At 58.2% G+C, this 27,527-nt stretch overlaps 1 protein-coding gene across 20 annotated transcripts in view; it reads left to right on the top strand.

Moving 5' to 3' along the window:
• The window catches only part of KIF1A (kinesin family member 1A), a 121,803-nt gene that overhangs the window by 34,957 nt on the left and 59,319 nt on the right, over positions 1–27,527 (top strand). For all 20 annotated transcript variants that reach the window (XM_054679681.2, XM_054679676.2, XM_054679678.2 and 17 more), the window contains 7 exons: positions 182–360; positions 1,601–1,712; positions 2,887–2,964; positions 3,594–3,659; positions 4,096–4,113; positions 24,965–25,040; positions 26,630–26,708. In XM_054679681.2, the coding sequence (XP_054535656.1) occupies positions 182–360; positions 1,601–1,712; positions 2,887–2,964; positions 3,594–3,659; positions 4,096–4,113; positions 24,965–25,040; positions 26,630–26,708 (608 nt within the window). The remainder of the gene's footprint in view (positions 1–181; positions 361–1,600; positions 1,713–2,886; positions 2,965–3,593; positions 3,660–4,095; positions 4,114–24,964; positions 25,041–26,629; positions 26,709–27,527) is intronic.

Below are 27,527 nucleotides of genomic sequence, written 5' to 3'. Positions count from 1 at the left end.
CATCCCCTCAGGGGTCCTGGTGGTGGCCCCCACCCCCTCACTCAGGGGTCCTGATGGCGGCCCCCATCTCCTCACTCAGGGGTCCTTATGTTGACCCCTACCCCCTCACTCAGGGGTCCCCCCAGTGGCAGCCCCACTCCCTCGCCTCAGGGGTCCCTGATGGCCTGGCTCTGCCCTGCAGGTCAGCTACATGGAGATTTACTGTGAGCGCGTCCGTGACCTCCTGAACCCCAAGAACAAGGGCAACCTTCGCGTGAGGGAGCACCCACTGCTGGGGCCCTACGTGGAGGACCTCTCCAAGCTGGCTGTCACCTCCTACAATGACATCCAGGACCTCATGGACTCAGGGAACAAGGCCAGGTGGGTGGAGGGACTCACTGGACCTCCCTGGCCTCCTGTCCTGCCGCCTCTCCCCGGAGGAAGCCCCTTCACCTCGGTCCTGGCCCTTTTTGGTAGGGTCCATCTGTGCCCCCGTGGAGGTGTGGTCTCCTGAGCCCAAGGTCGTTTAGGCCTGTGCCAGCCCGAGAGAGGCCGAGGGCTCCCCCTGTGCAGGGGACACTGTCACCTCCATGGGGCTTCTCCTTCATGGGGGTCTGCGTCCTCCAACTGAGGTGCCCGGGGTGTGCTGGCAGCATCTGTGGCTGCTGCTTCGGTGGGGCAGCTGCTCTGCTAGTCCCAGGGGTCCACATTCTGTGTGGGGGCCAGTGTGCTGGGGTCAGGGTGCATGTGGGGAGGGTCGGCTGCACCGTGCTGCAGCCATAAGCAACCTGGCTCCTTGGACTCTGCTGCCCTGGGCCTCCTGCCTGGGATGCCCTGGTTGTCATGGCAACAGACCCCCTCTGCCACCCGGGACTTCCTGAGGGTGAGGTGATGGCCCTTGTCACTCTCAGCTCCTGAGGTCGTGAGTCACACTCTGCGCCATCCTGCACCCCTTTGGTGGCCCCACAAGGGCTGGTGGGTGGGGGTGCTGTTCCTGATGAGGCCCACAGCGCACCCTGGCCGTCATTGTGACTCCGTGCTGGAGGTGGGCCCTGCGCTGCCACATCCTGTGTGCTGAGTCTTGGTAACCTTCCCTGAGGTCCCTGGCAGGTCAGGGTGGCATCAGGACCAACTCCAGGCCACCCTCAGCAGCCTTGGGCTTCCTGTTCTGCAGGACCCTGCCGAGACCCATGCCACCTCCTGTGGGGTGTGGCGGGCTCCTTGGGCTTCCCAGAGCCGCGGGTGTGGGCCGTGGTAGGGTGGACAGTGGACAGCCCTTTCCCCCTTCCCCTCCCATATCATGGCCCTGGAGGGCTCCTGCCCAGCTGGGCACTGCATGGGCTTCTCTGTGCCCAGGAGTGGAAAGCTTTTGCAGTCACTGCTGCCCTGAATATACCAGCAAGGGCTGGGGCTGAGGACGCCACTGTGGGCAGGTGGCCGTGGGCCCTGCTGGAGTCCTGGCAGGAGGCGCCATCAGTGCCAGGCCCAGCAGGGCAGCCCTTGGGGTCTGGGGGAACTGCCCCCCCCCGCCGATGACCTGGTTCAGAGGGCTGGCACCACTGGCGATCTTGCACCCGGCCACAGGACGAGGGGTAACCGTGTGTGGCTTTCTGCTCCTCAGGACCGTGGCGGCCACCAACATGAATGAGACCAGCAGTCGCTCCCACGCCGTCTTCAACATCATCTTCACCCAGAAGCGCCATGACGCAGAGACCAATATCACCACGGAGAAGGTGAGTGAGTGGCCTCACAGGCAGTGCCACCAAGGGCAGTGGCTGGTGGTCAGGGTAGGGGTGGAGGTCAGGCCAGTGGGGGTAGCACAAGGACGTCAGGCCCAATGCTGGCCTGTGCAGGGCGGGCAGTGTCCTCACACTTACACTGGCACCAGGTGTGGACGTCCCCCGCCCTGCACCAGAGGCCCTTCTCCCATGCCTTGGCATTCTCCATGGACCAGGCCAGGGGGCCATCTTCTGGGGCTTTTGCCTGGACAGCCAGTCCAGGCTTACGGGAGGGGCAGCGGGAGGGCACCCAGCCTCTCCCTGACCATCTCTTACTCTGTCCCCTGCCCTCATGCCCCAACTGTCCAGGCCCAGGGGCACCTCAGCCACCACCTGGTTGGGGGCTCGCCCAGGCAGCCGTGTGGGGAGTGCAAAGGGGCTGGGTGGAGTGAGGGCTGCTCAGTCCCTGATGGTGCTGGAGGTCCGCCAGGCACATCCTCCTGACCGGGACTCCATGAAACAGTGAGCGGGGGCTCAGGATGGCTGAGGTGGGTTGGGGGACAGACGAGGGTGAAGCTGGATGAGGTCGGCCCGGCTGCCTGCCCCGCTGCCCTCACTGGTGGGCACTGAGAGGGTCCTGCGGTGTCCGTGGGCAAGTCCTGCCCTGTAGCTGTGGCTCAGGAGGGGCCAGGCCTCCCGGTGCAGGGCCTCCCACCCCAGACTGCGGGTGCCCCTGTTGGGAGCCTGGCCGGTGCCCACCTCGCTAGGTGCAGCCATGGCCCGTGTGGTGGCTGAGCAGGGCCAGGGCCTCCTGGAGCTGGGTTCTAATCCAACCACGGACGCTGAGTACCATCTGTGGAAGTGGGGACAGTGACAGTCGCACCTCGTGGATGCCGTAGGGAGCGAGTATGCCCTTGTGTGAAAACCACCCAGCGTGTGGTGGCAGCGCCCGTGCTCCCCTGGGGAGGTGGCTGGGCACTCACTCGGGCAGGGCCTTGGGAGAGCTGGGACGGAGGTGCAGGTGGAAACTGCAGGGTCAGGACAGCTGGGCCTGGGGAGGGGCGGCGCCTTGCAGAGGGGACGCTTGGCCAGGGCTCCTTCAACAGCTGTGGAGACCTTGCCCAGGGGTCCTGGGATGCCCCCGCGCATCTTGTGGCCTTTCCTGCATGTGACGCATCTGCTGTTTCAGGTGAGCAAAATCAGCCTGGTGGACCTGGCTGGGAGCGAGCGGGCCGACTCCACGGGAGCCAAGGGCACGCGCCTCAAGGTAGGGGCCAGGCCGCCATGCGGGGACCCGTGTCCACATTTGGCCTGCTCCAGAGTGGGTGGCAGGAGGGCTCTGTTGGGGACCCGGGGGCCTGGGCCACCCTGAGGGTGAGCCTGCATAGGGAGGATGGGCATAGGCTGGGGTCTTGGGCTGCCAGCAGCCGAGGGCCATGCCCGGGGCACCAGCGCTGGGCACACAGGTCAGGGGTTTGGCGGGACGGTGTCCTCTTTCGGGCCCCAAGGACCTTGCGCCCAGAGGCCAGGTCTTCCCTGGGGAGATTGGGGCACCATCCGGGAAGCAGTGCTGGGGTCGGGAAGGAGTGTGTTTCCTCGACCCCTGCTGGCCTCAGCACCAGATGCTTGGGCAGGGGCCCCGGAAGCATTTCAGGGGGACACGGGATGATATCAGGGTTTGCATGGGGCTGAGGGCAACACTGGGGGACATGCTCCTGGCCAGAGGCTCCAGCTGGCTTTCTGCCAGGGCACCCCATGCCCAAGTGGCCCCAGAGATCAGCAGCTGCAGTGGTGGCCTCCACTCCACACCGCACAGGTCCACCCAGGGCATCCCTCCAGAGCAGGAGGTGCCACGGGTCCCCAGCATCCCAACCCCACTGTCTTTTCTGCCCGCAGGAGGGGGCCAACATCAACAAGTCGCTGACCACCCTGGGCAAGGTCATCTCCGCCCTGGCTGAAATGGTGAGTGGCCCGGCCCGGCTTCCATAGCCAGACCCCCAGAGGGTCTTCGGGGCCCCATCCTGCCCCTGTCACCCTCGTTTCCAGGCCCTGTGTCTGGGAGGTGGCCAGGTTCAAGGGAAAGCCCAGAGATGGCCAGAGTGTCACATGCTGGAGAAGGGGTAGGGGCTCTGGTTTCTCCCGGGACCCTCAGTTTCCCCGCCTGTAAAGTGGGGCTATGGCCACAGTTGGCCCTGTGCAGCAGGCAGCCCAGTCCTGGGCCCGGGAAGGGCGACCCTGGAGGGACCCTGCCTGGGGGAGCTGCTGTCGAGGAGACCACGGGGTGGTAGAGCCTGAGTCATGGCCAGGGCGAGGGAGCCGGGCCGCCTGCTCTTCCGCCCCCACAGCCCGTGCCAGCTTCGCTCCGGGCCTCAGCCTCTCTCTGTCTTTTCCTTTTCAGGACTCCGGACCCAACAAGGTAAGCGGCTTCCTTCAGCCCCGGGGCAGGTGCGGGAGGCTGGTGGCGGTGTCTGCCCTGCATTGGCGCCATGTGGTGAGGGGCAGGGCGGGCAGTGAGTGCGCTGGGAGATGGGGGACGTGGGGGTGGATCCCGGGAAGGAAGAAAACGGGTGTGGGAGGCCCCGTGCGGTGTCTGTGTCTGCGTGGACGGAGGGCGTCTGGGGCGGCCTCACGGCAGGGCCTGGGGCAGGGGCCGCTGGGAGACACCGAGGTGGGAAAGGGTGGCCTGGGGGGCGTGGGGGCCCTGGGAGGAGCTGAAAGGGGCGCAGAGGAGCCCCTCGGATATGGAGAGGGCTGGGGAGCCCTGAGAGGAAGCGGGTGACAGGCGTGCTGGACTCTGAGCAGCCGTAGGCGTGACGGGGCCAGAGGGGGAGGCGGGCGCGTGTGGAGTCGGAGGTGCCGCGGAGCGCGCCACGTGTGAAGCTGCCTAGGGCGACGCTGGGGACTGTGTGAGGAACCGCGTGGGCAGCCGTGAAAGCGTTCGAGGGACCGGCAGGAACGGAGCGAGCCGGCGTGGGAATGCGTGAGACAGGGCGGGCGCCACCACGGGGACCCGCGAGGTGCTCACTGGGAGACGCACAGGGAACTCGGCGGTGGCTGTGTGGGGACAGAGAACCGGGTGAATTGTGAGGAGCTGTGTGGCCTGTGTGAGGAGTTCCAAGAGACTAAGAACACCTGGGGCTGCAGGAAGAACTGAGAAGGCGTGTGGCCTGAGTGGGGAACTGTGGAGAGTGGAGTGGGGAACCCGAGTGGGAGCCAGGCGAGGAAACTGAGGGCCCCTGTGGGGAACTGTGTGGGAACGGGAGAGGAAGCGTGTGGGAAACGGCATGGGACACCGCGTGGGACTGCGGGAGACGGAGGACCTGTGTGGGGAATTGTGTGTGGAGCGGAGTGAACTGTGACGAGCGGTGATAACCGTGTGGAACTGTGAGAGAACGCTGGGGAATGGCGTGGGCGGCGTGGGGAGGAAGCGGAGAACGATCCGCTGTGCAGATTGTGCGGGACTGTGAGGAACTGTGTGTGTGTGTGTGTGCGTGGAGCTGTGTGTGTGTGTGTGTGGAGCTGTGTGTGTGTGTGTGTGGAGCTGTGTGTGTGTGTGTGTGGAGCTGTGTGTGTGTGTGTGTGGAGCTGTGTGTGTGTGTGTGCGTGGAGCTGTGTGTGTGTGTGTGTGTGGAGCTGTGTGTGTGTGTGAGGAGCTGTGTGGCCTGTGTGAGGAGTTCCAAGAGACTAAGAACACCTGGGGCTGCAGGAAGAACTGAGAAGGCGTGTGGCCTGAGTGGGGAACTGTGGAGAGTGGAGTGGGGAACCCGAGTGGGAGCCAGGCGAGGAAACTGAGGGCCCCTGTGGGGAACTGTGTGTGTGGGAACGGGAGAGGAAGCGTGTGGGAAACGGCATGGGACACCGCGTGGGACTGCGGGAGACGGAGGACCTGTGTGGGGAATTGTGTGTGGAGCGGAGTGAACTGTGACGAGCGGTGATAACCGTGTGGAACTGTGAGAGAACGCTGGGGAATGGCGTGGGCGGCGTGGGGAGGAAGCGGAGAACGATCCGCTGTGCAGATTGTGCGGGACTGTGAGGAACTGTGTGTGTGTGTGTGTGCGTGGAGCTGTGTGTGTGTGTGTAGCTGTGTGTGTGTGTGTGTGGAGCTGTGTGTGTGTGTGTGGAGCTGTGTGTGTGTGTGTGTGTGTGGAGCTGTGTGTGTGTGTGTAGCTGTGTGTGTGGAGCTGTGTGTGTGTGTGGAGCTGTGTGTGTGTGTGTGTGTGGAGCTGTGTGTGTGTGTGGAGCTGTGTGTGTGTGTGTGTGTGGAGCTGTGTGTGTGCGTGGAGCTGTGTGTGTGTGTGTGTGTGGAGCTGTGTGTGTGTGTGTGGAGCTGTGTGTGTGTGTGGAGCTGTGTGTGTGTGTGTGTGTGGAGCTGTGTGTGTGTGTGGAGCTGTGTGTGTGTGTGTGTGTGGAGCTGTGTGTGTGTGTGTGGAGCTGTGTGTGTGTGTGGAGCTGTGTGTGTGTGTGTGTGTGGAGCTGTGTGTGTGTGTGAGGAGCTGTGTGGCCTGTGTGAGGAGTTCCAAGAGACTAAGAACACCTGGGGCTGCAGGAAGAACTGAGAAGGCGTGTGGCCTGAGTGGGGAACTGTGGAGAGTGGAGTGGGGAACCCGAGTGGGAGCCAGGCGAGGAAACTGAGGGCCCCTGTGGGGAACTGTGTGTGTGTGTGTGCGTGGAGCTGTGTGTGTGTGTGTGTGTGGAGCTGTGTGTGTGTGTGTGCGTGGAGCTGTGTGTGTGTGTGGAGCTGTGTGTGTGTGTGTGTGTGTGGAGCTGTGTGTGTGTGTGTGTGTGCGTGGAGCTGTGTGTGTGTGTGTGTGTGGAGCTGTGTGTGTGTGTGTGCGTGGAGCTGTGTGTGTGTGTGGAGCTGTGTGTGTGTGTGTGTGTGTGGAGCTGTGTGTGTGTGTGTGTGTGCGTGGAGCTGTGTGTGTGTGTGTGTGTGGAGCTGTGTGTGTGTGTGTGTGCGTGGAGCTGTGTGTGTGTGTGTGTGTGGAGCTGTGTGTGTGTGTGAGGAGCTGTGTGGCCTGTGTCAGGAGTTCCAAGAGACTAAGAACACCTGGGGCTGCAGGAAGAACTGAGAAGGCGTGTGGCCTGAGTGGGGAACTGTGGAGAGTGGTGTGGGGAACCCGAGTGGGAGCCAGGCGAGGAAACTGAGGGCCCCTGTGGGGAACTGTGTGTGTGTGTGTGCGTGGAGCTGTGTGTGTGTGTGTGTGTGGAGCTGTGTGTGTGTGTGTGCGTGGAGCTGTGTGTGTGTGTGGAGCTGTGTGTGTGTGTGTGTGTGTGGAGCTGTGTGTGTGTGTGTGTGTGCGTGGAGCTGTGTGTGTGTGTGTGTGTGGAGCTGTGTGTGTGTGTGTGCGTGGAGCTGTGTGTGTGTGTGGAGCTGTGTGTGTGTGTGTGTGTGTGGAGCTGTGTGTGTGTGTGTGTGTGCGTGGAGCTGTGTGTGTGTGTGTGTGTGGAGCTGTGTGTGTGTGTGTGTGCGTGGAGCTGTGTGTGTGTGTGTGTGTGGAGCTGTGTGTGTGTGTGAGGAGCTGTGTGGCCTGTGTCAGGAGTTCCAAGAGACTAAGAACACCTGGGGCTGCAGGAAGAACTGAGAAGGCGTGTGGCCTGAGTGGGGAACTGTGGAGAGTGGTGTGGGGAACCCGAGTGGGAGCCAGGCGAGGAAACTGAGGGCCCCTGTGGGGAACTGTGTGGGAACGGGAGAGGAAGCGTGTGGGAAACGGCATGGGACACCGCGTGGGACTGCGGGAGACGGAGGACCTGTGTGGGGAATTGTGTGTGGAGCGGAGTGAACTGTGACGAGCGGTGATAACCGTGTGCAACTGTGAGAGAACGCTGGGGAATGGCGTGGGCGGCGTGGGGAGGAAGCGGAGAACGATCCGCTGTGCAGATTGTGCGGGACTGTGAGGAACTGTGTGTGTGTGTGTGTGGAGCTGTGTGTGTGTGGAGCTGTGTGTGTGTGTGGAGCTGTGTGTGTGTGTGTGTGCGTGGAGCTGTGTGTGTGTGTGTGTGGAGCTGTGTGTGTGTGTGTGTGTGCGTGGAGCTGTGTGTGTGTGTGTGTGTGGAGCTGTGTGTGTGTGTGTGGAGCTGTGTGTGTGGAGCTGTGTGTGTGTGTGGAGCTGTGTGTGTGTGTGTGGAGCTGTGTGTGTGTGTGTGCGTGGAGCTGTGTGTGTGTGTGTGTGTGGAGCTGTGTGTGTGTGTGAGGAGCTGTGTGGCCTGTGTGAGGAGTTCCAAGAGACTAAGAACACCTGGGGCTGCAGGAAGAACTGAGAAGGCGTGTGGCCTGAGTGGGGAACTGTGGAGAGTGGTGTGGGGAACCCGAGTGGGAGCCAGGCGAGGAAACTGAGGGCCCCTGTGGGGAACTGTGTGGGAACGGGAGAGGAAGCGTGTGGGAAACGGCATGGGACACCGCGTGGGACTGCGGGAGACGGAGGACCTGTGTGGGGAATTGTAGCTGTGTGTGTGTGTGTAGCTGTGTGTGTGTGTGGAGCTGTGTGTGTGTGTGTGTGTGGAGCTGTGTGTGTGTGTGGAGCTGTGTGTGTGTGTGTGTGGAGCTGTGTGTGTGTGTGGAGCTGTGTGTGTGTGTGTGTGTGTGGAGCTGTGTGTGTGTGTGTGTGTGTGCGTGGAGCTGTGTGTGTGTGTGTGTGTGGAGCTGTGTGTGTGTGTGTGCGTGGAGCTGTGTGTGTGTGTGTGTGTGGAGCTGTGTGTGTGTGTGAGGAGCTGTGTGGCCTGTGTGAGGAGTTCCAAGAGACTAAGAACACCTGGGGCTGCAGGAAGAACTGAGAAGGCGTGTGGCCTGAGTGGGGAACTGTGGAGAGTGGTGTGGGGAACCCGAGTGGGAGCCAGGCGAGGAAACTGAGGGCCCCTGTGGGGAACTGTGTGGGAACGGGAGAGGAAGCGTGTGGGAAACGGCATGGGACACCGCGTGGGACTGCGGGAGACGGAGGACCTGTGTGGGGAATTGTAGCTGTGTGTGTGTGTGTAGCTGTGTGTGTGTGTGGAGCTGTGTGTGTGTGTGTGTGTGGAGCTGTGTGTGTGTGTGGAGCTGTGTGTGTGTGTGTGTGGAGCTGTGTGTGTGTGTGGAGCTGTGTGTGTGTGTGTGTGTGTGGAGCTGTGTGTGTGTGTGTGTGTGCGTGGAGCTGTGTGTGTGTGTGTGTGTGGAGCTGTGTGTGTGTGTGTGCGTGGAGCTGTGTGTGTGTGTGTGTGTGGAGCTGTGTGTGTGTGTGAGGAGCTGTGTGGCCTGTGTGAGGAGTTCCAAGAGACTAAGAACACCTGGGGCTGCAGGAAGAACTGAGAAGGCGTGTGGCCTGAGTGGGGAACTGTGGAGAGTGGTGTGGGGAACCCGAGTGGGAGCCAGGCGAGGAAACTGAGGGCCCCTGTGGGGAACTGTGTGTGTGGGAACGGGAGAGGAAGCGTGTGGGAAACGGCATGGGACACCGCGTGGGACTGCGGGAGACGGAGGACCTGTGTGGGGAATTGTGTGTGGAGCGGAGTGAACTGTGACGAGCGGTGATAACCGTGTGGAACTGTGAGAGAACGCTGGGGAATGGCGTGGGCGGCGTGGGGAGGAAGCGGAGAACGATCCGCTGTGCAGATTGTGCGGGACTGTGAGGAACTGTGTGTGTGTGTGTGTGTGTGTGTAGCTGTGTGTGTGTGTGTGTGTGGAGCTGTGTGTGTGTGTGTGTGTGTGGAGCTGTGTGTGTGTGTGTGGAGCTGTGTGTGTGTGTGGAGCTGTGTGTGTGTGTGTGTGTGTGGAGCTGTGTGTGTGTGTGTGTGTGGAGCTGTGTGTGTGTGTGTGTGGAGCTGTGTGTGTGTGTGTGGAGCTGTGTGTGTGTGTGTGGAGCTGTGTGTGTGTGTGTGGAGCTGTGTGTGTGTGTGGAGCTGTGTGTGGAGCTGTGTGTGTGTGTGTAGCTGTGTGTGTGTGTGTGTGGAGCTGTGTGTGTGTGTGTGTGTGCGTGGAGCTGTGTGTGTGTGTGTGTGGAGCTGTGTGTGTGTGTGTGTGGAGCTGTGTGTGTGTGTGTGGAGCTGTGTGTGTGTGTGGAGCTGTGTGTGTGTGTGTGTGTGTGTGGAGCTGTGTGTGTGTGTGTGTGTGGAGCTGTGTGTGTGTGTGGAGCTGTGTGTGTGTGTGTGTGTGTGGAGCTGTGTGTGTGTGTGTGTGTGCGTGGAGCTGTGTGTGTGTGTGTGTGTGGAGCTGTGTGTGTGTGTGTGCGTGGAGCTGTGTGTGTGTGTGTGTGTGGAGCTGTGTGTGTGTGTGTGTGTGGAGCTGTGTGTGTGTGTGTGTGTGTGGAGCTGTGTGTGTGTGTGTGGAGCTGTGTGTGTGTGTGGAGCTGTGTGTGTGTGTGTGTGTGTGTGGAGCTGTGTGTGTGTGTGTGTGTGGAGCTGTGTGTGTGTGTGTGTGTGGAGCTGTGTGTGTGTGTGTGGAGCTGTGTGTGTGTGTGTGGAGCTGTGTGTGTGTGTGTGGAGCTGTGTGTGTGTGTGGAGCTGTGTGTGGAGCTGTGTGTGTGTGTGTAGCTGTGTGTGTGTGTGTGTGGAGCTGTGTGTGTGTGTGGAGCTGTGTGTGTGTGTGTGTGTGGAGCTGTGTGTGTGTGTGTGTGTGTGTGCGTGGAGCTGTGTGTGTGTGTGTGTGTGGAGCTGTGTGTGTGTGTGTGCGTGGAGCTGTGTGTGTGTGTGTGTGTGGAGCTGTGTGTGTGTGTGAGGAGCTGTGTGGCCTGTGTGAGGAGTTCCAAGAGACTAAGAACACCTGGGGCTGCAGGAAGAACTGAGAAGGCGTGTGGCCTGAGTGGGGAACTGTGGAGAGTGGTGTGGGGAACCCGAGTGGGAGCCAGGCGAGGAAACTGAGGGCCCCTGTGGGGAACTGTGTGTGTGGGAACGGGAGAGGAAGCGTGTGGGAAACGGCATGGGACACCGCGTGGGACTGCGGGAGACGGAGGACCTGTGTGGGGAATTGTGTGTGGAGCGGAGTGAACTGTGACGAGCGGTGATAACCGTGTGGAACTGTGAGAGAACGCTGGGGAATGGCGTGGGCGGCGTGGGGAGGAAGCGGAGAACGATCCGCTGTGCAGATTGTGCGGGACTGTGAGGAACTGTGTGTGTGTGTGTGTGTGTGTGTAGCTGTGTGTGTGTGTGTGTGTGGAGCTGTGTGTGTGTGTGTGTGTGTGGAGCTGTGTGTGTGTGTGTGGAGCTGTGTGTGTGTGTGGAGCTGTGTGTGTGTGTGTGTGTGTGGAGCTGTGTGTGTGTGTGTGTGTGTGGAGCTGTGTGTGTGTGTGTGTGGAGCTGTGTGTGTGTGTGTGGAGCTGTGTGTGTGTGTGTGGAGCTGTGTGTGTGTGTGTGGAGCTGTGTGTGTGTGTGGAGCTGTGTGTGGAGCTGTGTGTGTGTGTGTAGCTGTGTGTGTGTGTGTGTGGAGCTGTGTGTGTGTGTGTGGAGCTGTGTGTGTGTGTGTGTGTGTGGAGCTGTGTGTGTGTGTGTGGAGCTGTGTGTGTGTGTGTGGAGCTGTGTGTGGAGCTGTGTGTGTGTGTGTAGCTGTGTGTGTGTGTGTGTGTGGAGCTGTGTGTGTGTGTGGAGCTGTGTGTGTGTGTGTGTGTGTGGAGCTGTGTGTGTGTGGAGCTGTGTGTGTGTGTGTAGCTGTGTGTGTGTGTGTGGAGCTGTGTGTGTGTGTGTGCGTGGAGCTGTGTGTGTGTGTGTGTGTGGAGCTGTGTGTGTGTGTGAGGAGCTGTGTGGCCTGTGTGAGGAGTTCCAAGAGACTAAGAACACCTGGGGCTGCAGGAAGAACTGAGAAGGCGTGTGGCCTGAGTGGGGAACTGTGGAGAGTGGTGTGGGGAACCCGAGTGGGAGCCAGGCGAGGAAACTGAGGGCCCCTGTGGGGAACTGTGTGTGTGGGAACGGGAGAGGAAGCGTGTGGGAAACGGCATGGGAGGAAACGGCATGGGACACCGCGTGGGACTGCGGGAGACGGAGGACCTGTGTGGGGAATTGTGTGTGGAGCGGAGTGAACTGTGACGAGCGGTGATAACCGTGTGGAACTGTGAGAGAACGCTGGGGAATGGCGTGGGCGGCGTGGGGAGGAAGCGGAGAACGATCCGCTGTGCAGATTGTGCGGGACTGTGAGGAACTGTGTGTGTGTGTGTGTGTGTGTGGAGCTGTGTGTGTGTGTGTGGAGCTGTGTGTGTGTGGAGCTGTGTGTGTGTGTGTGTGTGGAGCTGTGTGTGTGTGTGTGTGTGGAGCTGTGTGTGTGTGTGTGTGTGGAGCTGTGTGTGTGTGTGTGGAGCTGTGTGTGTGTGTGTGGAGCTGTGTGTGTGTGTGTGGAGCTGTGTGTGTGTGTGGAGCTGTGTGTGGAGCTGTGTGTGTGTGTGTAGCTGTGTGTGTGTCTGTGTGTGGAGCTGTGTGTGTGTGTGTGGAGCTGTGTGTGTGTGTGTGTGTGTGGAGCTGTGTGTGTGTGTGTGGAGCTGTGTGTGTGTGTGTGGAGCTGTGTGTGGAGCTGTGTGTGTGTGTGTAGCTGTGTGTGTGTGTGTGTGTGGAGCTGTGTGTGTGTGTGGAGCTGTGTGTGTGTGTGTGTGTGTGGAGCTGTGTGTGTGTGGAGCTGTGTGTGTGTGTGTAGCTGTGTGTGTGTGTGTGGAGCTGTGTGTGTGTGTGTGCGTGGAGCTGTGTGTGTGTGTGTGTGGAGCTGTGTGTGTGTGTGAGGAGCTGTGTGGCCTGTGTGAGGAGTTCCAAGAGACTAAGAACACCTGGGGCTGCAGGAAGAACTGAGAAGGCGTGTGGCCTGAGTGGGGAACTGTGGAGAGTGGTGTGGGGAACCCGAGTGGGAGCCAGGCGAGGAAACTGAGGGCCCCTGTGGGGAACTGTGTGTGTGGGAACGGGAGAGGAAGCGTGTGGGAAACGGCATGGGAGGAAACGGCATGGGACACTGCGTGGGACTGCGGGAGACGGAGGACCTGTGTGGGGAATTGTGTGTGGAGCGGAGTGAACTGTGACGAGCGGTGATAACCGTGTGGAACTGTGAGAGAACGCTGGGGAATGGCGTGGGCGGCGTGGGGAGGAAGCGGAGAACGATCCGCTGTGCAGATTGTGCGGGACTGTGAGGAACTGTGTGTGTGTGTGTGTGTGTGTGTGTGGAGCTGTGTGTGTGTGTGTGTGTGGAGCTGTGTGTGTGTGTGTGGAGCTGTGTGTGTGTGTGTGGAGCTGTGTGTGGAGCTGTGTGTGTGTGTGTAGCTGTGTGTGTGTGTGTGTGTGGAGCTGTGTGTGTGTGTGTGGAGCTGTGTGTGTGTGTGTGTGTGTGGAGCTGTGTGTGTGTGTGTAGCTGTGTGTGTGGAGCTGTGTGTGTGTGTGGAGCTGTGTGTGTGTGTGTGTGTGTGCGTGGAGCTGTGTGTGTGGAGCTGTGTGTGTGTGTGGAGCTGTGTGTGTGTGTGTGTGTGTGGAGCTGTGTGTGTGTGTGTGTGTGCGTGGAGCTGTGTGTGTGTGTGTGTGTGGAGCTGTGTGTGTGTGTGTGCGTGGAGCTGTGTGTGTGTGTGTGTGTGGAGCTGTGTGTGTGTGTGAGGAGCTGTGTGGCCTGTGTGAGGAGTTCCAAGAGACTAAGAACACCTGGGGCTGCAGGAAGAACTGAGAAGGCGTGTGGCCTGAGTGGGGAACTGTGGAGAGTGGTGTGGGGAACCCGAGTGGGAGCCAGGCGAGGAAACTGAGGGCCCCTGTGGGGAACTGTGTGTGTGGGAACGGGAGAGGAAGCGTGTGGGAAACGGCATGGGACACCGCGTGGGACTGCGGGAGACGGAGGACCTGTGTGGGGAATTGTGTGTGGAGCGGAGTGAACTGTGACGAGCGGTGATAACCGTGTGGAACTGTGAGAGAACGCTGGGGAATGGCGTGGGCGGCGTGGGGAGGAAGCGGAGAACGATCCGCTGTGCAGATTGTGCGGGACTGTGAGGAACTGTGTGTGTGTGTGTGTGTGTGTGTGTGTGGAGCTGTGTGTGTGTGTGTGTGTGGAGCTGTGTGTGTGTGTGTGGAGCTGTGTGTGTGTGTGTGGAGCTGTGTGTGTGTGTGTGGAGCTGTGTGTGGAGCTGTGTGTGTGTGTGTAGCTGTGTGTGTGTGTGTGTGTGGAGCTGTGTGTGTGTGTGTGGAGCTGTGTGTGTGTGTGTGTGTGGAGCTGTGTGTGTGTGTGTGGAGCTGTGTGTGTGTGTGTGGAGCTGTGTGTGGAGCTGTGTGTGTGTGTGTAGCTGTGTGTGTGTGTGTGTGTGGAGCTGTGTGTGTGTGTGGAGCTGTGTGTGTGTGTGTGTGTGTGGAGCTGTGTGTGTGTGTGTGGAGCTGTGTGTGTGTGTGTGTAGCTGTGTGTGTGTGTGTGGAGCTGTGTGTGTGTGTGTGGAGCTGTGTGTGGAGCTGTGTGTGTGTGTGTAGCTGTGTGTGTGGAGCTGTGTGTGGAGCTGTGTGTGTGTGTGTAGCTGTGTGTGTGGAGCTGTGTGTGTGTGTGGAGCTGTGTGTGTGTGTGTGTGTGTGCGTGGAGCTGTGTGTGTGGAGCTGTGTGTGTGTGTGGAGCTGTGTGTGTGTGTGTGTGGAGCTGTGTGTGTGTGTGTGTGTGTGCGTGGAGCTGTGTGTGTGTGTGTGTGTGGAGCTGTGTGTGTGTGTGTGCGTGGAGCTGTGTGTGTGTGTGTGTGTGGAGCTGTGTGTGTGTGTGAGGAGCTGTGTGGCCTGTGTGAGGAGTTCCAAGAGACTAAGAACACCTGGGGCTGCAGGAAGAACTGAGAAGGCGTGTGGCCTGAGTGGGGAACTGTGGAGAGTGGTGTGGGGAACCCGAGTGGGAGCCAGGCGAGGAAACTGAGGGCCCCTGTGGGGAACTGTGTGTGTGGGAACGGGAGAGGAAGCGTGTGGGAAACGGCATGGGACACCGCGTGGGACTGCGGGAGACGGAGGACCTGTGTGGGGAATTGTGTGTGGAGCGGAGTGAACTGTGACGAGCGGTGATAACCGTGTGGAACTGTGAGAGAACGCTGGGGAATGGCGTGGGCGGCGTGGGGAGGAAGCGGAGAACGATCCGCTGTGCAGATTGTGCGGGACTGTGAGGAACTGTGTGTGTGTGTGTGTGCGTGGAGCTGTGTGTGTGTGTGTGTGTGTGGAGCTGTGTGTGTGTGTGGAGCTGTGTGTGTGTGTGTGTGTGGAGCTGTGTGTGTGTGTGTGTGTGTGGAGCTGTGTGTGTGTGTGTGTGTGGAGCTGTGTGTGTGTGTGGAGCTGTGTGTGTGTGTGTGTGGAGCTGTGTGTGTGTGTGTGTGTGTGTGTGGAGCTGTGTGTGTGTGTGTGTGTGCGTGGAGCTGTGTGTGTGTGTGTGTGTGGAGCTGTGTGTGTGTGTGTGTGTGGAGCTGTGTGTGTGTGTGGAGCTGTGTGTGTGTGTGTGTGTGTGTGGAGCTGTGTGTGTGTGTGTGTGTGTGTGGAGCTGTGTGTGTGTGTGTGTGTGGAGCTGTGTGTGTGTGTGTGTGCGTGGAGCTGTGTGTGTGTGTGTGTGTGGAGCTGTGTGTGTGTGTGGAGCTGTGTGTGTGTGTGTGTGCGTGGAGCTGTGTGTGTGTGTGTGTGTGGAGCTGTGTGTGTGTGTGTGGAGCTGTGTGTGTGGAGCTGTGTGTGTGTGTGGAGCTGTGTGTGGAGCTGTGTGTGTGTGTGTGGAGCTGTGTGTGTGGAGCTGTGTGTGTGTGTGTGGAGCTGTGTGTGTGGAGCTGTGTGTGTGTGTGTGGAGCTGTGTGTGTGTGTGTGGAGCTGTGTGTGTGGAGCTGTGTGTGTGTGTGTGGAGCTGTGTGTGTGTGTGCGTGGAGCTCTGTGTGTGTGTGGAGCTGTGTGTGTGTGTGTGTGTGTGTGTGTGGAGCTGTGTGTGTGTGTGTGTGGAGCTGTGTGGGGAGCCTGCAGAGAACTGTGTGTCCAACTCTGTCAGAAGCTGGAAGAACCTGTGTGAGGAGCAGAGGAATAAATGCCTCAGGAACCGTGGGGGGAACCCGAGGAACTCTGGGGGCCTGAGGGTAGCCGCGTGGGAACAGGAGCTGTGCGTGGTGCCGGGAGAGGACGTGTGTGCCACAGGGTGGGGAGCTGCGTGGAATCATGTGAGGGAACCGTGCAGAGCTCTCTGTGCAGCTACGGGAGAAGCTCTGCGGGAAAGTACGTGAGAAGCCGTGTGAGGAATTGCGTGGGGAACTGTGGGAGGATTTGTGAGAAACTGAATGTGACTGTGTGGAGAAGGCGGGGAAGCAGGCGGGAAGTGTGTGGGGAATCGCTTGGGGAAAGCGGGCGCTCGTGTGGGGAACCGCATGGGGGCTCGGTGGAGCTGGAGCTCCGCGTACTCTGAGCACCTGTGGAAATGGGAGCGGGAGTGTGTGGAGCGGTGTGGGGCCGCGTGGGAAGCGTGTGAGGGACGCTGAGGAGCCATGCAGCTGCTCGGGGCGCGGTGCTGGGCTGGGAGACACTGCGGGGAGCCAGGCGGGCGGCTGCGGGGAAAGGCGTGAGGAACCATGTGAACGCTGCGTCAGGGATTCGGGGGATCTGTGGAAATGTGGAGGACACTGTGGGGAAGCGTGTGGGAACTCGGAGGAACTCGCGGGGGCCTGAGAGGAGCCACGTGAGCCCCCGTCTAAGGCATTGTGAGAGGATCTGCTTGAGAAACTGTTTGTGGAACTGTGAAACTGTGAAAGTGGGTGCAACGGGGCCGTGTGGACCCGTGTGGAATGCTGTGGAGAGCTGTGTGAGAAACGGAAGCACCGTGGGGCGTGGGGAGGCCTGGGGGGAAACATGTGACAGCCTGTGTGTGGAGCCATGTGGGAAACTGAACAACTGGGAAGCAGTGCATGCGGCTGCAGGAGGAGCCGCAGAACCATGCGAGGAAGCGTGTGAGCCAGTGTGGGGAAGGGTGGGAACTGTGGGGAACTATGAGGAACTGAGTGTGGAACTGTGAGGAACTGAGTGAGGAAGTGAGTGTGGAACTGTGAGGAACTGAGTGTGGAACTGTGAGGAAGTGAGTGAGGAACTGTGAGGAACTGAGTGTGGAACTGAGTGTGGAACTGTGAGGAACTGAGTGTGGAACTGAGTGTGGAACTGAGTGAGGAACTGAGTGAGGAACTGTGAGGAAGTGAGTGAGGAACTGAGTGTGGAACTGTGAGGAACTGAGTGAGGAACTGAGTGTGGAACTGTGAGGAACTGAGTGTGGAACTATGAGGAACTGAGTGTGGAACTGAGTGAGGAATTGTGAGGAACTGAGTGAGGAACTGAGTGTGGAACTATGAGGAACTGAGTGAGGAAGTGAGTGAGGAACTGAGTGTGGAACTGTGAGGAACTGAGTGAGGAACTGAGTGTGGAACTGTGAGGAACTGAGTGTGGAACTATGAGGAACTGAGTGAGGAAGTGAGTGAGGAACTGAGTGTGGAACTGTGAGGGACTGAGTGTGGAACTATGAGGAACTGAGTGTGGAACTGAGTGTGGAATTGTGAGGAACTGAGTGTGGAACTGTGAGGAATTGAGCGAGGAACTGAGTGTGGAACTATGAGGAACTGAGTGAGGAAGTGAGTGAGGAACTGAGTGTGGAACTATGAGGAACTGAGTGTGGAACTGTGAGGAACTGAGTGAGGAACTGAGTGTGGAACTGAGTGTGGAACTGTGAGGGACTGAGTGTGGAACTATGAGGAACTGAGTGTGGAACTGAGAGAGGAACTGAGTGTGGAACTGAGTGAGGAACTGAGTGGACTGAGTGTGGAACTGAGTGAGGAACTGAGTGTGGAACTGAGGAACTGAGTGAGGGACTGAGTGAGGAACTGTGAGGAACTGAGTGTGGAACTGAGTGAGGAACTGTGAGGAACTGAGGAACTGAGTGTGGAACTGAGTGTGGAACTGTGAGGAACTGAGTGTGGAACTGAGTGTGGAACTGTGAGGAACTGAGTGAGGAACTGAGTGTGGAACTGAGTGTGGGACTGAGTGAGGAACTGAGTGTGGAACTGAGTGAGGAACTGAGTGTGGAACTGAGTGAGGAACTGAGTAAGGAACTGAGTGTGGAACTGAGTGAGGGACTGAGTGTGGAACTGAGTGTGGAACTGTGAGGAACTGAGTGTGGAACTGAGTGTGGAACTGAGTGTGGAACTGAGTGAGGGACTGAGTGAGGAACTGAGTGTGGAACTGAGTGAGGGACTGAGTGAGGGACGGAGTGAGGAACTGAGTGTGGAACTGAGTGAGGGACTGAGTGAGGAACTGAGTGTGGAACTGAGTGAGGGACTGAGTGAGGAACTGAGTGTGGAACTGAGTGAGGGACTGAGTGAGGAACTGAGTGTGGAACTGAGTGAGGAACTGAGTGAGGAACTGAGTGTGGAACTGAGTGAGGGACTGAGTGAGGAACTGAGTGTGGAACTGAGTGAGGGACTGAGTGAGGAACTGAGTGTGGAACTGAGTGAGGGACTGAGTGAGGGACTGAGTGAGGAACTGAGTGTGGAACTGTGAGGAACTGAGTGTGGAACTGAGTGAGGAACTGAGTGAGGGACTGAGTGAGGAAGTGAATGTGGAACTGAGTGAGGAACTGAGTGTGGAACTGAGTGTGGAACTGAGTGAGGAACTGAGTGTGGAACTGAGTGAGGGACTGAGTGAGGAACTGAGTGAGGGACTGAGTGAGGAACTGAGTGTGGAACTGAGTGAGGAACTGTGAGGAACTGAGTGAGGAACTGAGTGTGGAACTGAGTGAGGAACTGAGTGTGGAACTGAGTGTGGAACTGAGTGAGGGACTGAGTGAGGAACTGAGTGTGGAAGTGAGTGAGGAACTGAGTGTGGAACTTAGTGAGGGACTGAGTGAGGGACTGAGTGTGGAACTGAGTGTGGAACTGTGAGGAACTGAATGAGGAACTGAGTGTGGAACTGAGTGAGGAACTGAGTGTGGAACTGAGTGTGGAACTGAGTGAGGGACTGAGTGAGGAACTGAGTGTGGAACTGAGTGTGGAACTGAGTGAGGGACTGAGTGTGGAACTGAGTGTGGAACTGAGTGAGGAACTGAGTGTGGAACTGAGTGAGGGACTGAGTGAGGGACTGAGTGTGGAACTGAGTGAGGGACTGAGTGAGGAACTGAGTGTGGGACTGAGTGAGGGACTGAGTGTGGAACTGTGAGGAACTGGGTGGGAACCATGAGGAACTGAGTGTGGAACTGAGTGTGGAACTGTGAGGAACTGAGTGTGGAACTGTGAGGAACTGAGTGTGGAACTGAGTGTGGAACTGTGAGGAACTGAGTGTGGAACTATGAGGAACTGAGTGTGGAACTGTGAGGAACTGAGTGTGGAACTGAGTGAGGAACTGAGTGTGGAACTGAGTGAGGAACTGAGTGAGGAACTGAGTGTGGAACTGAGGGAGGAACTGAGTGTGGAACTGAGTGTGGAACTGTGAGGAACTGAGTGTGGAACTGAGTGTGGAACTGAGGGACTGAGTGTGGAACTGAGTGTGGAACTGAGTGAGGAACTGAGTGAGGAACTGAGTGTGGAACTGAGTGAGGAACTGAGTGTGGAACTGAGTGAGGGACTCAGTGAGGAACTGAGTGAGGAACTGAGTGAGGGACTGAGTGAGGAACTGAGTGAGGGACTGAGTGAGGAACTGAGTGAGGAACTGAGTGTGGAACTGAGTGAGGAACTGAGTGAGGGACTGAGTGAGGGACTGAGTGTGGAACTGAGTGAGGGTCTGAGTGAGGAACTGAGTGTGGAACTGAGTGAGGAACTGAGTGTGGAACTGAGTGAGGGACTGAGTGAGGAACTGAGTGTGGAACTGAGTGAGGAACTGAGTGTGGAACTGAGTGAGGGACTGAGTGAGGGACTGAGTGTGGAACTGAGTGAGGGACTGAGTGTGGGACTGAGTGAGGGACTGAGTGTGGAACTGTGAGGAACTGGGTGGGAACCGTGAGGAACTGAGTGTGGAACTGAGTGTGGAACTGTGAGGAACTGAGTGTGGAACTGTGAGGAACTGAGTGTGGAACTGAGTGTGGAACTGTGAGGAACTGAGTGTGGAACTATGAGGAACTGAGTGTGGAACTGTGAGGAACTGAGTGTGGAACTGAGTGAGGAACTGAGTGAGGAACTGAGTGTGGAACTGAGGGAGGAACTGAGTGTGGAACTGAGTGAGGGACTGAGTGAGGAACTGAGTGTGGAACTTAGTGAGGGACTGAGTGAGGGACTGAGTGTGGAACTGAGTGTGGAACTGTGAGGAACTGAATGAGGAACTGAGTGTGGAACTGAGTGAGGAACTGAGTGTGGAACTGAGTGTGGAACTGAGTGAGGGACTGAGTGAGGAACTGAGTGTGGAACTGAGTGTGGAACTGAGTGAGGGACTGAGTGAGGAACTGAGTGTGGAACTGAGTGAGGAACTGAGTGTGGAACTGAGTGAGGGACTGAGTGAGGGACTGAGTGTGGAACTGAGTGAGGGACTGAGTGAGGAACTGAGTGTGGGACTGAGTGAGGGACTGAGTGTGGAACTGTGAGGAACTGGGTGGGAACCATGAGGAACTGAGTGTGGAACTGAGTGTGGAACTGTGAGGAACTGAGTGTGGAACTGTGAGGAACTGAGTGTGGAACTGAGTGTGGAACTGTGAGGAACTGAGTGTGGAACTATGAGGAACTGAGTGTGGAACTGTGAGGAACTGAGTGTGGAACTGAGTGAGGAACTGAGTGTGGAACTGAGTGAGGAACTGAGTGAGGAACTGAGTGTGGAACTGAGGGAGGAACTGAGTGTGGAACTGTGAGGAACTGAGTGTGGAACTGAGTGTGGAACTGAGGGACTGAGTGTGGAACTGAGTGTGGAACTGAGTGAGGAACTGAGTGTGGAACTGAGTGAGGGACTGAGTGAGGAACTGAGTGAGGAACTGAGTGAGGGACTGAGTGAGGAACTGAGTGAGGGACTGAGTGAGGAACTGAGTGAGGAACTGAGTGTGGAACTGAGTGAGGAACTGAGTGAGGGACTGAGTGAGGGACTGAGTGTGGAACTGAGTGAGGGTCTGAGTGAGGAACTGAGTGTGGAACTGAGTGAGGAACTGAGTGTGGAACTGAGTGTGGAACTGAGTGAGGGACTGAGTGAGGAACTGAGTGTGGAACTGAGTGAGGAACTGAGTGTGGAACTGAGTGAGGGACTGAGTGAGGGACTGAGTGTGGAACTGAGTGAGGGACTGAGTGTGGGACTGAGTGAGGGACTGAGTGTGGAACTGTGAGGAACTGGGTGGGAACCGTGAGGAACTGAGTGTGGAACTGAGTGTGGAACTGTGAGGAACTGAGTGTGGAACTGTGAGGAACTGAGTGTGGAACTGAGTGTGGAACTGTGAGGAACTGAGTGTGGAACTATGAGGAACTGAGTGTGGAACTGTGAGGAACTGAGTGTGGAACTGAGTGAGGAACTGAGTGAGGAACTGAGTGTGGAACTGAGGGAGGAACTGAGTGTGGAACTGAGTGAGGGACTGAGTGAGGAACTGAGTGTGGAACTGAGTGTGGAACTGAGTGAGGGACTGAGTGTGGAACTGAGTGTGGAACTGAGTGAGGAACTGAGTGAGGAACTGAGTGTGGAACTGAGTGAGGAACTGAGTGTGGAACTGAGTGAGGGACTGAGTGAGGAACTGAGTGTGGAACTGAGTGAGGGACTGAGTGAGGAACTGAGTGAGGGACTGAGTGAGGAACTGAGTGAGGAACTGAGTGTGGAACTGAGTGAGGAACTGAGTGAGGGACTGAGTGAGGGACTGAGTGAGGAACTGAGTGAGGAACTGAGTGTGGAACTGAGTGAGGGACTGAGTGTGGAACTGAGTGAGGAACTGAGTGAGGGACTGAGTGTGGAACTGAGTGAGGGACTGAGTGTGGAACTGAGTGAGGGACTGAGTGTGGGACTGAGTGAGGGACTGAGTGAGGAACTGAGTGTGGAACTGAGTGAGGAACTGAGTGTGGAACTGAGTGAGGAACTGAGTGAGGGACTGAGTGAGGGACTGAGTGAGGAACTGAGTGAGGGACTGAGTGTGGAACTGAGTGAGGAACTGAGTGAGGGACTGAGTGAGGGACTGAGTGAGGAACTGAGTGAGGGACTGAGTGTGGAACTGAGTGTGGAACTGAGTGTGGGACTGAGTGAGGGACTGAGTGTGGAACTGAGTGTGGAACTGAGTGAGGAACTGAGTGAGGAACTGAGTGAGGGACTGAGTGTGGAACTGAGTGAGGGACTGAGTGTGGAACTGAGTGAGGGACTGAGTGAGGAACTGAGTGTGGAACTGAGTGAGGGACTGAGTGAGGAACTGTGAGGAACTGGGTGGGAACCGTGAGGTGCTGTTGGGGAACCGTGAGGAGCCGTGTGGAGCGCTGTGTGTAGGAACGGGGTGCACACGGGCGAATGGCCTGAGGCACTGTGTGGAAAGTGTGTGTGCACCCGCACTGGGGATGGCGTGAAGGGTTGTGTGAGGAACCGTGTGAGGAAGTGTGTGAGCCATGGCGGGAGGAGCTGTTTGGGAAACGTGGGGAGCGGTGAGGAACCGTGTGTGGAACGGTGCGCAGAATCGTGAGGAAAGCTGTAGAGACGCGTGCGAGGGGTTGTCGGGGAGTGTGAGGAGCCGGATGGGAAGCTGCGGGGGCCTGCTGGGCGCCGCGTGGAGCTGTGGGAACCGGGAGGAAGTGTGTGGAAGGGGGTGGGGAGCTGTGTGCGGACGGGGGCCCGTGGGACACTGCGAAGCCTGTGTGTGTGTGTGTGTGTGTGTGTGTGTCGGGAACGCTGTGCGGGAGCTGCCAGCGCCTGTTGAGAGCTCTGAGAAATGGAGGATCGCGTGAGGCCTCCCGTGGGGAGCCGTGTTGGGAAATGTTGGAGGAACGTGGGCAAGTTTTCCTGGAGCTGTGAGGAACCGTGAGAGCGAGTGTGTCAGGGACGGTGGGGACTGGCGTGTGCAGAATGGTGAGGAACGCCTGTGTAACGAGGCCCTATGTAGACACCTAGGTGAGGATCGCGTGGAACCGTGTCAAGAACTCCACAGAGAACTGTGACACAATTGCGTGTGGAACTTGTGGGGAAACTCGATGAACGGTGTGACCGGCAGCCATCCCGCGGGTGGAGTCCGCATTCGAGTGACTGCCGTTTTCCTGAATGGAGGAATAAAGGGGGAAGCAGGAGGAGCTGCGTGAAGAACCGTGTGGAGAAACGCGAGGAAGTGCGTGGGGAGCGGGAGGAACTGAGGAACTGTGTGGTGAGCTGCGAGCAGCCGCGTGGGAACCGTGCGGGGAACGGCGAGAGCTCCTTGAGGGACTGAGTGCTTGAGCGTGCGGGACGGAGATGTGGAAGCACCGCGTGGGAACCGCGTGACTGTCTGTGTGAGGGACTGGGAGGGAAAGCGCGAGGGACCCTGCGAGGGACAGTGACAGAGACTTTTGAAGGAGCCGAGCGAGAGAGTTTTCGAGGAACCGGTTGAGGAGCCAGGCCCAGAGCAGGGAGGCGAGGCCGGCAGGAGCCAGGCCCGTCTGAGGATCTGAGGTCCCTCCTGGCTTGTCAGGAGCTGCCTGGGGGAGCTTTAGTGGCAGCAGCGGGCGGGTTTTCAGCGGGGCTCACAGTGTCTGCTTTAGCCAAGGGTGGGTCCTCAGGCCATGTGCGCTGCGTGACGGATAGGTCGGGAGCAGGGTGGCCTGGTGCGGCAAGTCAGGATGGAAGGTCAGCGTTCCAGGCTTGGGATGGTGGAGGCTGGGGGGCCTAGACGGGAGAGCGGGGTGGTCCTGGGAGATGGCGGAGCACGACTGGACAGGGAGGCGGTGAGGGAGCAGGAAACCCAGGGGGCTGCCGGGCTCCTTGCTGAAGTGGCTGAGTGGCTGGAGGACATTTATGTGGAAGCAAGGAATGTGACACATAGCAGAGAATTCACCCTCAGGAATTAAATAATCAAAAACCAAACTAGAGGCCGGCGCGGTGGCTCACGCCTGTAATCCCGGCACTTTGGGAGCCCAAGGTGGGTGGATCACGAGGTCAAGAGATCGAGACCATCCTGGCCAACATGGTGAAACCCTGTCTCTACTTTAAAAATACAAAAATTAGCCAGGCATGGTGGCACACGCCTGTAGTCCTAGCTACTCAGGAGGCTGAGGCATGAGAATCGCTTGAACCCGGGAGGCGGAGGTTACAGTGAGCCGCGATCGTGCCACTGCACTCCAGCCTGGTGACAGAGGGAGACTCTGTCTCAAAAAACAAAAACAAAAACAAAACAAAAGAAAAACTAGAAATAGAGTAGAGTTAGTCCCTACCAAGTTTCCAAAGAAAAAGGGAAGCAGTCAGTTATGCTGCTGAGCTGCGAGATGGACACCCTGAAACCCTGCTCGCAGAGAAGCCAGTGCAGCATTCTGGACCCCCTTTGACCGGGAGTCTCAAGAGCTTTCAAATTTTATGTGCCTTGTGAGCTGGTGGAGCTTCTCCTGGGGTTGTCTTCAAGAACAATGATGTCTGCGTGTGCTCCCAGCCCTTGAGGTGGCATCTGCGTGCATGTCCTGGGGTGCAGGCTCCAGGGTCAGAGGCCTCATCTGCCGGCCCAGCAGGTGCTCTGGAAATGCTTCATAAGCCAATGCATACAGGAACCAGTAGACATTGGAAATCACTGAAACCCACAGTTAGTGGGATCATTAAGTCAGTCACAGAGTGTCTGTCAGAAGCAATTCCTGGCAGCCATTATGTGGATGGAGTCCATATTTTAAAGAGCCAAAGAGGCAGCAAGAGCATGGAGGATGCTTCATTCTGAGGGGAGGGATGGGAGAACAGGCCGTTAGAGGAAAGCTTGTGAGCTGGCTTCTGCAGGACCATAGGGAGTTTGATGGGGGAGAGGGCAGGTGAACTCTGGGTGAAGGGGAGATTTAAGCTGGCAGGGAGGTAAGTGTGGCAGAGGCCATAGGGGCCTGGAGGGCCACATTTAGCTGTGGGGCCTTTTCCCTTGGGTCAGGAGTCGCTGATGGTGTTCGAGGAGGGGCCATGGACTCAGATGAGTCCTTCAGACAGAGTGGAGGGAGGACACACTTGCTGGTGACATCAGCACTCCTGGCCGGTGTTCAGCTGCGTGGCCCAGGGGCAGCAGGGATGGACGAGGGAGGAACCTGAAGGACATGCTAGCAAGTCCCTGACTGTGGCCTAGAGGAGGCCTGTGGGGTGGCGGCCTGGGGTCTGGGCAGGGAGAGGCCTGGGCAGCCTGAGAACGTGTCCAGCAGAGCGGGCCCCGCCCCTTGCCCAGCCTCCAGCTTTGAGGACCCACTTGGCAGGGCCTGCGCTGGCCCCTTCCTTTCGCTTCCTCTGCAGTGGGCTCGGGCTTGACCTTGAATGTTCCTCCCCCACAGAACAAGAAAAAGAAGAAGACAGATTTCATTCCGTACCGAGATTCCGTGTTGACCTGGCTCCTCCGGGAAAACCTGGGTGAGAACTTGTGGGTTTGCCTGTCCCCAGGGCTCTGATCCCACCCTGGGCTGTGCCCTTCTTCCCCACTGAGGGGGTGCCCAGTCGCCAGCAGGCCTCTCACCCTTTCTGGGCTGAGGCTGGGAGGTGAACCTGGAGGGTCCAGTCAGTTCATGGCTCTTCTGGAGGACCTGGGGCAACGGCCAGCAGTGGGTTAACGAAGCGAGTGTGGGAACCAGGACAGCCCAGGGGGTGGCACAGCACACACCTGCCTGTGTCAGTGGTCCTGGGTCAGGTGGGCTGTGACACCCAGGCCAAGTACTCATCCTTCTCTGGGCCTTGGTTTCCCCATCAGTCACGGGGACCTGGGACGCGATCTGGGAGCTCTGCTTGCTGGATTTTGAGGGGCTGCCATAAACCTCCTCTTCTCCGTCTGAGTTCTGAGCAGTGAGACTTAGATGGGGAGGTGGGAATTGAAATGCACCCGACGCTGATCCCGTCCATCCCGGAATAACCTCAGAGTCCTCCCCAACTGCATTTACAGCTGGAGAGGCTGATGCCCAGGGAGGTAAACTGAGTCTTGGGCTGACTTGGTGAACATAGATGACTGGGGGTCCCTGGCCTCCCTCAGCCGCATGGCTGAGGTGTGCAGAGCCCTGGCTGACCACCTCTGCACCCCACAACTAGCCATGCTTGCTCCCCAGCTCAGGTCAGTATTGCAGACCGCAGCAGGCCTGCGGATGGATGGGCCCCGCTGAAAGAGGAGGAGAGTGTGTTCCTTCACCTGAGATGTGGGCTGGGAAGGAGCCCCCTGCTCCAGGCACACCCAGGTTCAGCCCCAGGGCGGGGGCAGGGGAGTCCTCCCACGGAGGCTTTCCTGGGGCCCGTGTGGTATGTGCCCAGCCCTTCACACCATCTCTTCAGTCCCTATGGGGACCCACTGGGGACCCATGCCCTGGGGACATGGCCCTGAGGATACAGAGTTCCCTGGGGTCAAGCAGGCAAGATCATCTGTCCAGACTTGAAGCACCGCCAGGCAGCAGTCCTGAGGGCTGGCGTGGAGTCAGTGGTGATCTTTTCCGATGGCTGAGGTCACCTAGACAGGATTCCCTGAAGAGAAAGAACACAGTCTGTTCCTCATGCCACGCATTACGTGATGCTTTGATCCTACTAACCTGGGCCAGGAATCTGATGTTAAATACTGAGGAATATATTTCAAATGAAAATGATAGAAGTGCTTGAAAAAAATATTGAACATAAATGGTATTTATTTTGGAGTAAATACTTTAAAACCCTCCACAACTTTCCTCTCTGCTTTGGGGAAAGGAAGGCCTGATGGTTGTAAAATGGCCCCAAATGTGAGAAAAACACAAGTAAAAGAGAAATAATAGCAGTGCCTGGTTCAGAGATGAAGGAGCAGCCAAGGAAGGCCAGGTCCTTGCTGTTGTCTGTGTTCATGGGGTGGGGGTGGGGGGGGGGTTAAGCCTGTGACTCAGTTTACCTCTCTGGGCCTCAGCCTCCCCATCTGTAAATGTAGGGGGAAGGGGGGAGCAGACATAGCCCTGGGGCCTAGATCCCCCTCTGGGCACAACCTGGTCTTCTTCCCACAGGCGGTAACTCAAGGACAGCTATGGTGGCAGCCCTGAGTCCTGCAGACATCAACTATGATGAGACCCTTAGCACGCTGAGGTGAGTTCTCCAGGGAGACAGGCTCTGCTTCCCGCTCCCTGGTCTTGGGGGATGGATCCTCTCGTGCTTGAATTAGGAAGCACCAGTGACCAGGGGCGACTCTTTGTGAGGGGTATACCCTGGACTCTGTGAGGCTGGAAGAGACTGTTCTGAGGCTCCTGGGCCTGCATGGGCCCTGTTCTATTCCCTCCATGGAGCCTTTGGGGGTGTGCTTTGGGGCTGCAGGCAGCCCAGGGCCCCGTGGCACCAGACTGGGAGAGCTGTGCCTGCCGGGCGAAGCAGTTTACACTCACCTGCCGGCCAGGGTAACCACTGGGGATTTTTAGATAGCAGAGGGGGCATAGGTGTGTCTTATGGGCAGGGTGGGCACCTGGGGTGGGGAGCCTGGGCCCCTAGCCGTGCTAGAGGCTGCTCGGTTGTTTGGGTCAGTGGTCTCTCCCTTCTTTTGACCGTGCACCACCAGTGCTTAAGAGAAACAAAGGGCGTGTGGCCCAATAGAGGTTCATGTACTAGCTGGAAACGTAGACATGTGCATCGGCTGGTACACGGTGTGAGCACAAGCCTATGCACACATAGATGTGCTCACATTTTCCCACTGGACTTTCTCCCTCTACCCTGGGACCACTGGGGGAGAGGACACCACCCTGTCCCTTCTCACCTGGGCCTCAGTTCCCCAAGTGGGTGAGCTGGAACTGGATGACCTCCCTTGTAAGTCTTCTCTGGCCTGTGGCCCCAAATGCCCTCCCCAGCGACTTGCCATGGGGCGATTTCTCACTCTGTGCCAGGCTGTGCTGGCTCAGGTCCACCTTTGGCCTGGCC

The sequence above is a fragment of the Pan troglodytes genome, chromosome 13, assembly GCF_028858775.2.
Source record: "Pan troglodytes isolate AG18354 chromosome 13, NHGRI_mPanTro3-v2.0_pri, whole genome shotgun sequence".
Classification (NCBI taxonomy): Eukaryota; Metazoa; Chordata; class Mammalia; order Primates; family Hominidae; genus Pan; species Pan troglodytes.
The sequence above is the reverse complement of the archived record's forward strand: the minus strand, read 5'-3'. Positions and strand labels throughout refer to the sequence as shown.